The following is a 13503-nucleotide window of genomic DNA, read 5'->3' on the forward strand; positions in this document are numbered from 1 at the left end:
AAAATACAACTGGGCTGCAATTTTAACTTACTGCTCCTATTTGCATTCAGACCTCACTGCTCTAGCAATCAAATCCTCAATACATTTCCTCCTGACATTTCATTTTCTCATGCAGACAGGGCAAAAGGTCATCTTAAGACAAAATGAGCAGAAAAGCAATAATGTCATATACACAGCAATACAGTTTGCTCCTGGATCTCTACTATGGAAAACAAAGAAATAAACCAAAAAAAAAAAAAAAAAAAAAAAAAAAACAAAACAAGGAGCTTCTGAAGGAACTGCTTATTCAAGTAAGGACTGTTCATTTTCCTTTGGCGTTCTACAGGATGATGGCAGAATTAAGTTGCAGAGACTTTCTCCTTGACCAGGTGGCCTACCCACCACTACCTACTGACTTAAGAAAGCAACTGCGTGCAAAACAGAGTTCCTACATGAAAGTTATGCTGGAAATTACATTTTTTAAAAAGAAAATGTTCAGGTTTTTTTTTTTTTTCTCCCTATGCTACTCCCGTATCAGGCTTCAGAATACAGTAGTAACCTACTGCCTAAATATAGCAAATAACCACACATTTTTATTTATATAGTTTGTGTTCATGGCTTTCTGGTAAATCCAAAGAAAGTGTGAATTCCATTCTTTTGATTCATTTTCCCTTTCTGCTCTATTGCTCTCTAAATGAACTCTGTGGCTTTCATTTCTTTCAAAAATTACAAATTAAAAAGCTGACGGTTTCACATAATGATAGAATCAGAAGAAGTCAAGAGCTCCGCATTAGAACAGTCCAGGAGACCTCAGTCTGCAGAAAGTGTTCTGAGAGCTTCATTTGTCTGTGTTCTGTTCCCAGGCCCTGCCCCATGAAGCCCTCATAGGAACCTGCTCTTGACTGTGGACTCAGCTCTACTTTACTCTTCACTGCCCCTGTGGAGTTTCCTGGACAGGCCTTTCAGACAGGAAGGAGAGCTGAGTGACCACCAGTCGACGCTCCCCACCTCCAGGCCCTGCTATTCCTTTCCTCAGGGCCCAATCAGTCGCCAAGACTAGGAGTAGAAAGCAGGTGCTTTTACCCTTGAATAACAACACTGTCATCTTTGTGGAGAAGAAGGAGGAGAAGTGAGTTGCTAAGAAGAGTATGCAATTCCTGCTGAAAACTAATTTAAAAATACTATGATTTCTCTAATTCTTTACACCATTTCTCTAGCTCTCAAAATTCTTTCTTTAAACTCAGTCTGTATAAGTATTCAGCTTTTCATCTCTTTTTCAAAACTAAAATCAACATTCTGTAAGTCTACAAAGCTTACTTAGAAATCATCACACGTTTTATTTTCTAGGTGGAAAATTCTAGAAACAAATTGCCTGGTTCCAACCCACAAACAGACCAACCTTATGAAGATCTGCCACCCACAAGGCCTCTGGGTCTGGCTATTCCCAAAGGTCCTACCCAGCTTGGCCTTGTGATGGTTTTGACTATAGCTGAGTATAAAATTAAAAAAGAAAACACACCCTGATTGGATTAACAGGATTACCAAGTTTGTTGTTCAGCAAAAGGAAAAAAAAAAAAAAAAAAAAGGTAGCCTCTGAAACACAAGGATAGAAGGTTAAGCTTCTACTTACCCAAGGTAAGTAATCTGGGTTAAAGAGGTACTGCTATCTGGGTAAATTTACTAAATTTTGGCTAAGGATAAAAGTTTGTCACTCACTAAATTTTTCCCTATGTAACTTACATCTTCTAAAACAAAAAAGGGAGCTTGTTATGGTGACATTTTAATATGAGGCACATGCTTAATCTTTTGGTTTACACTTTGCTTTTCCTTCTGATTGTACCGGAATTCCCTGAAGTCATACCGGGTATCCCTTAGAAGCATGTTCCCAGAGTTTTCCATGACAGCTTCTGTGTCACACTCACAGGTCTAGAAGGGCTAACGCCAAGCTTAATGGGACAGGGTCAGTCCTTCCAGGAAATCCTTACAGTGTGATTTGAGGAGTAGCAGGAGGAACTATGACCTAAACTACCTTCCCCAGTGATCTCCTAAGACATTTCATCACCAAGATTTACTTATTCCTTTTGGACCTGAAGTAGTCTATTTATTTATTTATTTTTGAGATGGAGTCTCACTCTGTCACCCAAGCTAGGGTGCAATGGTGCGATCTCGGCTCACTGCAACCTCCACCTCCCGGGTTCAAGCAATTCTCCTGCCTCAGCAAGTAGCTGGGATTACAGGTGCCTGCCACCATGCCTGCCTAGTATTTTGTATTTTTAGTAGGGAAGTGACTTCGCCATGTTGGCCAGGCTGGTCTCGAACTCCTGACCTCAGGTGATCCACCCGTCTCAGCCTCCCAAAGTGCTGGTATTACAGGCGTGAGCCACCGTGCCCAGCCGTGAAGTAATTTTAAACTTTCGGAATTTCCAGTATAAGTGATCCTTTAAATGGGAAGTACCATAAGTGGTCATCTTAGGAGTCCGTATCCAATTCTGAGCTTGTCTTGGTGAAGCACCTTCCAACCCAAGCAGCCAGTGAGTCACAAGTTATGTGTGGCTGTGAGACATGCCAAATGGGGCTAGACTGGATTGAGCTATGCTGTAGGTGTAAAACAAACACTAGATTTTTGAAGATTCTGTATGGAAAAAATAATGTAAAATATTTTGGACATTTTATGTAAAATTAAAAAAAAATCTCACTATTATTAATTTCACCTGTTTCATCTATGTATTCATTATGTTGAGAATCTTTAAGATCTATTATCCTCAGGAAATTTCAAGTATATAATACGTTATTATTAAATACAATCACCATGTTGTATATTAGGTCTCCAGAACTTACGCATCTTACGACTGCACATCTGCACCTTTTGATCAACATCTACTTATTTCCCTCCAACCCCCACCTTAACCCCTGGTGACCACCCTTCTACCCTCTGTTTCTTTGTGTTTGAGATTTTTACATTCCACGTCTAAGTTACATAGGCTACAACTGCTCCATGTTTCGGGGATATGGATGCCAGGGACATATTTGCTGGCTTGTACCTCCAGCTGGAGGTGAGGGAACATGGTGGTTCTGCTGGCTCAACAGCAGGTCTGCCTTTGGTGGGTCATCTGGGCTGTTTCTCTAGACAGGGGCATGAGCTTGCAGCAATTAAGCCAGCCTGGGATTAATTTGTCTCATGTGCAGGATCTGAGTCTGCAGTTGTTCCTGGGCCCTAGTGCTGGGCACCCACCCATGTAAGCTCGATGGAATGACAGTGGAGACCCAAGATTGGAGGTGCACAGAAGCCACTGGCCCTCAGAGCAGGACACACTGTAGCAGTGGATCTGGTTTTAAGGTGGTACCATACTGCAGCCGCTTACATAAAGAGGGTAAAGTGAGGGATGCACAACATGTGCTCCTAATCGGAAGCAACGTAGCTGTGTGAATTACAGGCAGCTCCCCAAACTAGGCTCAGGGCTTGCTATGGCTATGGTATACTCTTGTAGTAAGAACTGCAGGTATCTTTAGTGGCAATGGAAGCTGATGGGGATCTTTTGCTCACCTTTTCCCCTCAAAGGGTAATCCCTCTTGACTCCAAGCTAATCTCAACAGGGAACATGAGTTGGCAGAGGCAGGGTGCCCGATCACCCGCACTATGCTGCCTTCCTGGGCTTCTGAACACTAGAGGGATCTCACCACTCCCTTGTTGCACTCTAATGCTTTCCCTCTGACACTCTAGTTGAGTTTTGGTTGTTTTTGTGAGGGGCATAAGTGCCAGGTATGTCTAAGCCATCTTGCATACATCACTTCTCAACTCCTTTTCTTTCCTGCTTTCAAGACTCTGTGTTTAATTTCTGACAGTTTGATTATAATATGTCTTGGTGAATTCCTCTTTGGGTTGAACCTGATTGGAGGTCTTTGAGATTCATGTACCTGGATATTCGTATCTTTCTCCAGATTTGGGAAGTATTCAGTCTTTAAATAAGTGTTCTTTAAATGCTTGCTGCCACATTCCCTCTCTTCCCCTTATTACCATCTATGATGCAGCGATTAGCTTCCTTCATGGTGTTTTCCATGAATCCTGTAGATTTCTTTCTTCCTTTTCATTCTTTTCCTTTCTTTCCCCTCTGATTAGATATTTTAACTGACATGTGTTCAAGTTCACAGCTTCTTTCTTATGTATAATAAAATCTGCTGTTGACACTTTCTATTGCATTTTTAAAGTGTCATTCAGTATATGCTTCAGCTCCAGAATTTTTGTTTGGGTTGTTAAATAATTTCTCTTAATTGAACTTCTTCTTTTGTTCTTGCATTGTTTTCCTGATTTCATTGAGGAATCAATGAACTCTTGTATTCTTGTCTTTGTATTCTGTGGCCTACTGAGTTTTCTTAAAATAATTATTCTGAATTCTTTTTCAGGTAACTCACTCATAGATGTTCATGTCTTTGAAACTAGTTACTAGAATATTATTGTATTTTTTTGATTTTTACAGAATTGTGTTACTTAATGTCTCGCACTGCTGTTTTTGCATTAGAAGAAGCAGTTATCTTCAATCTTTACTGTCTTTGGGTGAGAAATACTTTCTCCAAATAGCTGAGCTAGGGATTTTGAGGCTCTCTCAGACCTTTTCCTATGGACATGTCTATAGACTCTATACTTCTCATTCCAATTAGTGGGTAATTCTTACATTGTACGTGTTCTCTTGATCCTGCAAGACTGAATGCTGAGAGCCTCCCATTTGCATGCCCTAGGCCAGTGTCCTGTAATGCTCAAATTTGTGTGCCCTCTCTGAATCCCATAGAGTTGAGCTCAATGACTGTATGAGAGATGATTTGTACATGCATTGGGAGCTGGCTTGGGGTGGGCATGCGGGTGTGAGGTTCATGGAGCATTTGGAGTGCCTGTGGACCAGCTCGGGGAAGGGGTCTGTAGGTGAGGCAACTCATGCAGCTTGGGGAGAACTTTCTGATGGAGGTCTACAGAGCAGTTAGAAGCCTCCATGGTCTCTCTTCCCTGCTTTCAATCTTTCTCAACCATTCAGCTGTGCTGATTGCCTTAATATTCTGAGTGGGGCGGGAAACAGTTTGGTCTTTTAGGCAGCATCCTGCATGTCTTGGGGAGTCAGACACTCACTCATTACACTCCCACTTTCTCCAGCGGAAGAAACTGAAGGTTGTGGTGGCAGGGGGCTCTCCTGGCAGTGACCTTTCTGCCTTGAGGTGGGGGGGCATAGGTAAAGTGAAACTGTTTTTCTTCTACTTATTATTCTGTCTATTCTTAGATTTTTTTTTTTTTTTTTTTTTGAGACAGAGTTTTGCTCTTATTCCCCAGGCTCGAGTGCAATAGCATGATCTCAGCTCACTGCAACCTCCGCCTCCTGGGTTCAAGTGATTCTCCTGCCTCAGCCTCCAAAGTAGCTGGGATTACAGGCATATGCCACGACACCTGGCTAATTTTGTATTTTTAATAGAGATGGGGTTTCTTTGTATTTTTAATAGAGATGGGGTTTCACCATGTTGGTCAGACTGGTCTTGAACTCCTGACCTCAGCTGATCCACTCACCTCGGCCTCCCAAAGTGCTGGCATTACAGGCGTGAGCCACTGTGCCTGGCTCTATCCTCAGATTTTATAATCTAATGGTGTGCTGAAACTTCTCCACTGGACTCATGGACTTCCACAAATGTACTCTTGTCTGTGGATATCTGTCTAAATCAATGCTTCTGCAGGAAGATGACAACGGAAAGCTCCTATTCTGCCATCTTGCTGAAGTCACTCTATTTACCTGTTTCTTTCCATTTTTAAATGTAGCTGCTAGAAAATTTAAATTCACATATAGGTGGTTTACATTTACTTCAAATGAAAGGAACTGGTCTATATCACCTGACATTCCTGAACTGAAATATTTTTGTTCTATGTTTAACACTCTTAGAAATCTTTGTGAAGGTGACATAATCCAAAGCAAATTGGTGTTAATCTGTCATTCTCCTGAAAATATAGAGTTGGAATGGACCTCATCAGCTAATTCACCTAATCCCATCTCATTTCTATAACCAGGAAACTGAGGTTCACGAAGGATAACATCATGCCACATACACCAATGACAAGACTAACATGGATTCTCAATCTAGTCCTTTTTCAAATTTTATGATTTTATCTCTCAGCTTACTTGTCCTTTTCCTGCAGATAATACCTTAGCCCAAAAGAGTGACCCTTATCAGAGCAGGTGTTTCAGGCATCCAGTAAACGACTGATGAAGGAGGGATTTAAGGACAGGGAGTCATTTCAGATCACATGCTTATTATTCCTTCTCAGGTATGGCCCTAATTCTCTGCAATCATCTACTAAAACTGTGGCTCAAAGAATTCTGTTACTAGGCTCCTCTTCTCTTCAAACACAGCTATTATCATTTAAAGATTAAAATTCAGAGCTCTTAGTCCTCTCTCATTATGTAATACAAAATGCATCTCCAAATGACAAGGCAACGATCACGTCTGTATTATTAACTGGACTCAGGGTATAAACTGTTGATCTTACATCTCTAGCTTTTGATTCATGATTGTAACACAGAATCTCTTTGACTTGTGATAGGGTTATATCCCAATAAACCCATTCTAAGTTGAAAATATCCTAAGTCAAAAATACATTCACACCACCTAACCTATTGAACATTGTAACTTAGCCCAGCCTACCTTAAATGTGCTCAGAACATTTATGTTAACTTCCAGTCGGGCAAAATTATCTAACCCAAAGCCTATTTTATAATAAAATATTGAACACCTCATGTAATATACTAAATACTGTACTCAAAGCATGCCACTTTTGTACAAGCATCAAGTCAAAAAATTGTAAGTCAAATCATCTTAATTTGGGAACCATCTGTACTTAGCATCCCACGAAAAAAAGAAAAGTCTTAAATTTCCCCGAGAAGTCTATTAACCTACACTATCTCAGTTCCTCAGATCCAGACATATAATCACCTTTGTCGTGTCTTCTGTGAAGGAGACAGCATTTGATTCCAGGCTAGAGTGACTTACTAAGATTGAGACTTTTGCTATTGATCTTCTTTAAGTAGGTTAACAGAATTTCTCCCTTGCCTTCACTAGGAAGAACAAGGAAATAATGGTTATCTTTGCACTTTTATGATCCAGACTTCTTGTAGCTTAATAGCTAGAAAATTTTGTTTTGGAGGGTGGGTTTGCCTTGTGACAGATGGCACTGTATTGAGATATGCCTCTGCATTGCTCCTGTGAAAGGAAAAGTGATCTAGATTATGGCCCCTAACGTGAAAAATTACTGCCCAATGTTGACAAATACAAATAAACAATCTGAGGAATAAGGCTAGGATCACAACCAGAAAATGTGCTCAAAAGGAAATAAATCACCCACCACTACTCACTACGCAACATGACACCCAACAGTAAAACGAAAGGTTTACAACTTGAAATTTGTATTATCCGTGCTTCCAGATATGAATGGTTTTGGGCTTTCCTAATGACTGTGAATGGATTTTTTTTTTTGCAAAGATATCAATTTTGGAAGGAATCAGGCTGTTGTAAACATCACCAAGAATTAGAAATTCAGAAAAAGGTGCATCATGCTTCAAGAATGTCCTAGATTTTTAAGAAAATATTCTGTCCCAAGAAATTTATAAGTTTTGTTATAGTGGACATTTGTTGTTTCTAAAATTGAATTTCCCAGCCATGTGGTTGGTGTGGGCCCTAACTGTCTTAAGCCATAAGCATATGCTACTCTGGGTTGCAATTCAGGAGTGGGTATTCAGCTGAATTCAAGTCCATTAAGTCAAATGACCTTTATTCTAAGTCTTTGGTTTCAGTCATGAGGGAAGTGGACATTCTCTTTTTTTTCCTGCTGGATTGGAACCTGAAAACACATACACCGGGGAAGTATCTTCCTTCCGAGCCTGAAGGGACGGACTATTAATTCCAAGCCCATGTTCAAAGATCTAACTAATACTTAATGCATATAAAACTGGCTGCAGCCTCTAGTACAGGGTTTGCAAACTCAAAAGCCTTCAGGGACCAGAGCAATGACACAAACTGTAGAAAGCTATCAGATGTAATATATTAATAACAGGGAATGGTGGGAAGGACAAGGCTTGTCTTTCCTAAACGTATTTAAATTACAATTAAAACAAATACAACATTAGCTTGGCCAAAGAAAACACGCTGACATTAGGTGGGCTGGCAACATAAAATTCACTGGCATTGTGTCGGCTGGTTTTCTACCTTGTTTTACAACCACCTGAAAGCCAGCTACTAACCCGACCTTCTGCAATTCCTCTGTAGTAAATCCCTTGCAGCCCAGTCATGGTTTTAATAGACTTGGGATGTGGTATCTTCTTCCTCTCCCTACTCAGGTCCAGCTCAACTTAAGGATTATGTTAACATCTGTAACATCTTAAATGTTGTAGGAAAAGTATCTTGAAATAAACAGCATCATCTTCTTCTAGTTGTTGTTTCTAAAGCTGAAGAAACACAAAATCGAAACATGAGCGCCAACTGCACTGCTGTCAAGGGAATTTCTTTAATGGTTCTGTGTCTTAAGGGGCCCAGGTGTTTTCCAGAACAGCTCAACCAACTGTGCTTTGTTTGGAGCCTTGTAAAATTTTACATCTGACACAAAACATCCATCTGCCCCAGAACTTGATCTGTTTCCCAATATACCAGAAGCACAGGGATCAATTAAATATTTTTCAGTAAAATGGGAACTGAATAAAACAGAGAAAAGTTAATTTATAAGGAAATGTGGCTATTTCTGATACTTATCTCTTGAAATTGGGAAATGATGGTGAGTTTCTCAATGTAGACTTGTCATGCTTAAAGGCTCTTTCATAAGTAAGATTAGATTTCAAGCCACAGCTTGGAGGTTACCGATTCAGTCGAAAACAAGACATGTCTTCCCTTAGAGTGCAGTCAATGGCGAGAGCCCATTCTGAGTCAAATTTGCTGCTTTCACCTTAGAGTTCAGTCAATGGTGAGGGCCCATCCTGAGTCAAGTTTGCTGCTTTCACCTTCGAGTTCAGTCAATGGTGAGAGCCCACTTTGAGTCAAGTTTGCTGGTTTCACCTTAGAGTTCAGTCAATGGAGAGAGCCCATTCTGAGTCAAGTTTGCTGCTGTAAGTAAAAGTGAATCTTCTTTCTAACAGGCTAAGATGGAAGCTTCCTTGCTCTCTGTAGATTTTTTCTTAAACCCTGAACCTATGCATTTACCAGAATTTCTAATTATTTACTGTCAGAGTTTGGACAGTTTCTAAGGCATAGAAAGAGTGGTAAATTTGGCTCACCATGAAGCACTGTTTGTACTCAAAGCAACCTGGGATTTAAACAATGGAAATGCATAAATTAGGAACACTCCTGGTGTTATTACTAACAGCTTAATATTCTGCCAGAATAAAAGTGTTTTTTCCATACGAAGACTTGTGAAAATTGTTAAGAATTGCTCTGAAACCAAGGGAGGCCCTGAGGAGGACCCACCATAGGAGGAGGTGAGAGCACCCATTCATGCCTGCGATCTTCCCTGGTGATTTAAGTCCCTCTTCCTGTCACTGCCCATCTGTGGGCTCCCACTGAACTGCAGACACTGCTGTCTGCTCTCACCTGGGTGAGAACACACACCAGGTTTGTGTTCATGGGAGCTTCTGGTGCTGTTAAAATAATGAATACTAAGGTTTCTCAGAGAATTACTTCCTCTGATGTTATCTTTTATATACAATAATAAAATTTCATGCGTGTTGTCACCAAATGTGCATCAATTAGTCAGTGTCCTAGAAGCTGGGAAAAATGGTCAATAACTCTCATATTGCCTATTCAGGAAATACTGCTTATGAAGCAAAGGATGTTGTCCAAAGACCCTCTGCAAGCACTCACAAGAGACAAATTCTGGTGGCTGCAATACTAGCAAAGTGGACTCTATCTGATATACGACTTCAATGTTAATTTAAATTACTGAAAAACAATTGTTCACTTTTTAAAAAGCACTACTTTTACAAAACCCTTTTTAGATGACAGCTGAAATTCTCCCTATTTCATGACATAAATATCAGCTGTACCAAGTCAGGTATCCTTGCGCCTTTCTGATAGACACAGGTGAAGGAGCTTGACAGACAAGCCAACCTGCCTGACATATTAGCATATGGCTCTGATTTTAATGAGTCCTGGAATGCAGTCTGCAAGCTCGCTGAGGTGACGATTTGATGAAAGCAAGACTTAATCCCTGCAAAGCCTGGTCTAACTTCACGTAAGAGATTGAAAATGCTGGCTCTTGGTGGGTTCCATTTTCAGAAAAGAGGTAGTGCTGTAGACTCAAAAGCAGGGAGGGCTCCTAGCTATGGCAACCTTTCCATGGCCTTGCAGCCACCCCCCACCTCCCGGGGACACGCTCTTCCCCCTTTGGCATCAAAGGCTCCAGTGAGTTGCTGAGTGCTGGAAGCTGGGACTGAGGTGTTGGGAAATTTAATTAGCGTGTGTGAAACAAAAAGAGCCTATGGCTTAAAGCCACTCCAGAAGTGTGAAGAATAATAATGGCTTTTGAGAACCCCATTTCCCAAGAATGAACAAGCCTGGGGAAAGATGAGCTTCCTAGCTTTTGTTGTTGGTTTCTTCATTTATTTATTTTTTGAAATTTTTCAAGTCTTCTGCTGGTAAGACTTCTACAGTTTTTGCTAAGAAACTTTCACCTTTACCAAAATAAATATTTCTCTTAGTATAATTCTCTGCCCAGAGCAAGGATTTGCTTCACCATGAAGAAAACTAGTACCTGGATCTGTAGTGGAAGTGCCATTTTTTGAATCAAATGCTACATTTGATAACAGAAATATTATAACTCAGAGACTTTTTAAGGCTTCTATGAAACTGTATCCAACTCAGCAAGCACACGTAGAGCAAGGGCTGGAAATGAACTCAGGATCATAGTTTTGGGTAGGGGGAGGCATTATGGAATCCACTACAGGTACAAAGACAGGTAAAAATAACTTCACCTTAAACAAATTGTGGCAAGTACTGTAACAGATGAATCCCAGCTAGTATATCTAGATCAGGTTTTTCATAGGAGGAATTTGGACTGTACCTCAAAAGACGAATAGGACTTTCAGAAAAGAAGATGACAGCAAGAGCATTCGAGGCAGAAGAAAGTAAGTGAACAAAGGTATAAACGTGTGTTTGGGGAGAGTGGGCAGAAATGTGACTAACGTAGGGAGGCCCGTGCAGGAAAGACGGAGGTCGTGGAAAGGTGGAGATGCCAAATCCTCCCCAATGAAAGAACCGAGACTTTCTTCAGGATGTAATTAGGGGAGGGGAATGGGGGAAGCTGTAGGCAGCTGTTGAGCAGAGGAATGCAGTCATCTGGGTTGAACCTCAGAAAAACAACTGGCCAAAGGATTTAGGATGAACTGAAGAAAGGAGGGCAGAGTGAGAGAGGAGAAAGCCAGGACTCAGCAGAGGAAGTGGTTATAAAGCAACGCATGGAAGGCACCGGTGTGAGACGCCGCAAAGACTGACCGCTAGGATGTGGACACTTAGCAGATTTTACATTTCAAGCCTGAGGAGGAAATGAGATGGTAAGATGAAAACAAAGGAGAGGAATGATGAGAAGTAAAAGGGATCAGAGCTACGGTGAACAAGAACGGCTAAAGGCAGATTCAGCACACCCAACAGAAAAAACAAAAACAAAAAAGGTCAAATTAGTCAAAATAATTAATTCTTTTTATTTTGTATTGCATGCTACCTACATTAAAAAAAAAAAAAAAAAAAAAAAAAAAAAACACTTTAAATGTCTGAAGGTAGAGGCTAAGGCGGTCTAACTCTGACATTAATTTGGAAGAAAAGTGAGCCACGGAAAGATTTGGAAATACACTGTTTTCAATGTGTGTTTAAATTTTACGCTTTTCTTTTGTGTGTGTGTGTGTGTGTTTTTGAGACGGAGTCTCGCTGTGTCGCCCAGGCTGGAGGGCAGTGGCTGGATCTCAGCTCACTGCAAGCTCCGCCTCCCGGGTTCACGCCATTCTCCTGCCTCAGCCTCCCAAGTAGCTGGGACTACAGGCGCCCGCCACCTCGCCCAGCTAGGTTCTTGTATTTTTTAGTAGAGACGGGGTTTCACCGTGTTAGCCAGGATGCTCTCGATCTCCTGACCTCGTGATCCACCAGTCTCGGCCTCCCAAAGTGCTGGGATTACAAGCTTGAGCCACCGCGCCTGGCCAAATTTTACACTTTTCTATGCCAGAGCATATGGATCCTTACCATTCTTTTTAATAAGCACACTCACTGCATAGATGGATGGGCCACAACTTAATTTATCAGCCCCCTTCTGAAGGGCAGTGGGTGGCAAGAAGAAAAATGCACGTTGTTGCCGAACAGCAAGAATGTGCAGGGAAAAGCTGATGCCTCACATCCCTCTGCCACTCATTTCCTCCCTAGTGCTTTTTTTGACTCCGATTCTGCCGGAAGAGACGCAGGGACACAGAAAGCAGCTGTCTACCCTGGCATGTCCCTCTACTGTGCTTTTTCTTCCCCTCACAGCGGGCGCACACTATTCCAACCAGTCAGGCTATTTGCTTTTAAGTGTATAAACTGGCAGTTACTCTTTGATGTTTGTTTGGCACTTAAACAGAATCACAAACAAGAGGGACCACTTTGACCTTGCCAGGAGCTCCCAAATTAGAGCCAGGGGCAAGGCACGCCTCTCTCAGTGACAGTAACTGCAAAGAAAGATACCGCCTCACGGACAGATCCTAAGATAACTCAGAAATCAGCATTTACTAACATTTGGGTGCAACACACCTCAAACTCCAGATAGTGGTCTTTCAGTTTGTACTCATCGACGTCCTTGGCTTTGACCTTCTTGTCGGGGGGATATGAGCGGTGCTCGGCCAGCTCGGTGGTGATCTGCTTCAGCTTACTTTCATGTGACTTCAGTTGCTCCTCCTGCAGGAAATCGTGATGCCATTTAGTGTTCAAAAAAGCAAGTCAGCAACAAAGCACAGCATTTTTTTTTTCTTTTCTTTTCTTTTTTTTTTGAGACGGAGTCTTGCTCTGTCGCCCAGGCTGGAGTGCAGTGGCCGGATCTCAGCTCACTGCAAGCTCCGCCTCCCGGGTTCACGCCATTCTCCTGCCTCAGCCTCCCGAGTAGCTGGGACTACAGGCGCCCGCCACCTCGCCAGGCTAGTTTTTTGTATTTTTTAGTAGAGATGGGGTTTCTTTGGGAGGCCGAGACGGGCGGATCACGAGGTCAGGAGACCAAGACTATCCTGGCTCACACAGTGAAGCACAGCATATTTAAAAAAAAAATCCCTTGTGCTGAATGACTTTAACTCACTAAAACAGCCCAATGTGCCTCTGCTGCCACATCCTTCCAGCTTTCTCCCGCCGGTGTCCGCATATTTCCTATATTCCTTCCCAGGATGGCAATCAAGGCCAACCTCTTTAACTAGGTCCCTTGTCATAAAACCAAATGGCTTCGGAGCTCCTTATCAGGTGTAACCGCCCCGAGTGGGGACCAGGCCTTAAGAGATATCCTGACAGGCGTGT

The 13503-nt window shown here is 41.8% G+C and overlaps 1 protein-coding gene across 9 annotated transcripts in view; it reads right to left on the reverse strand.

Annotated features, from left to right (window-relative positions):
* Nucleotides 1-13503, reverse strand: part of PSD3 (pleckstrin and Sec7 domain containing 3) — a 720908-nt gene that overhangs the window by 17234 nt on the left and 690171 nt on the right. For 8 of the 9 annotated variants that reach the window (XM_017867267.1, XM_017867266.1, XM_017867268.1 and 5 more), the window contains one exon: nucleotides 12757-12900. The exons of the other annotated variant lie outside the window; for it this stretch is intronic. In XM_017867267.1, the coding sequence (XP_017722756.1) occupies nucleotides 12757-12900 (144 nt within the window). The remainder of the gene's footprint in view (nucleotides 1-12756; nucleotides 12901-13503) is intronic. 9 annotated transcript variants of the gene reach the window in all.

The sequence above is a fragment of the Rhinopithecus bieti genome, unplaced genomic scaffold (assembly GCF_001698545.2).
Source record: "Rhinopithecus bieti isolate Rb0 unplaced genomic scaffold, ASM169854v2 scaffold_2888, whole genome shotgun sequence".
Classification (NCBI taxonomy): domain Eukaryota; kingdom Metazoa; phylum Chordata; class Mammalia; order Primates; family Cercopithecidae; genus Rhinopithecus; species Rhinopithecus bieti.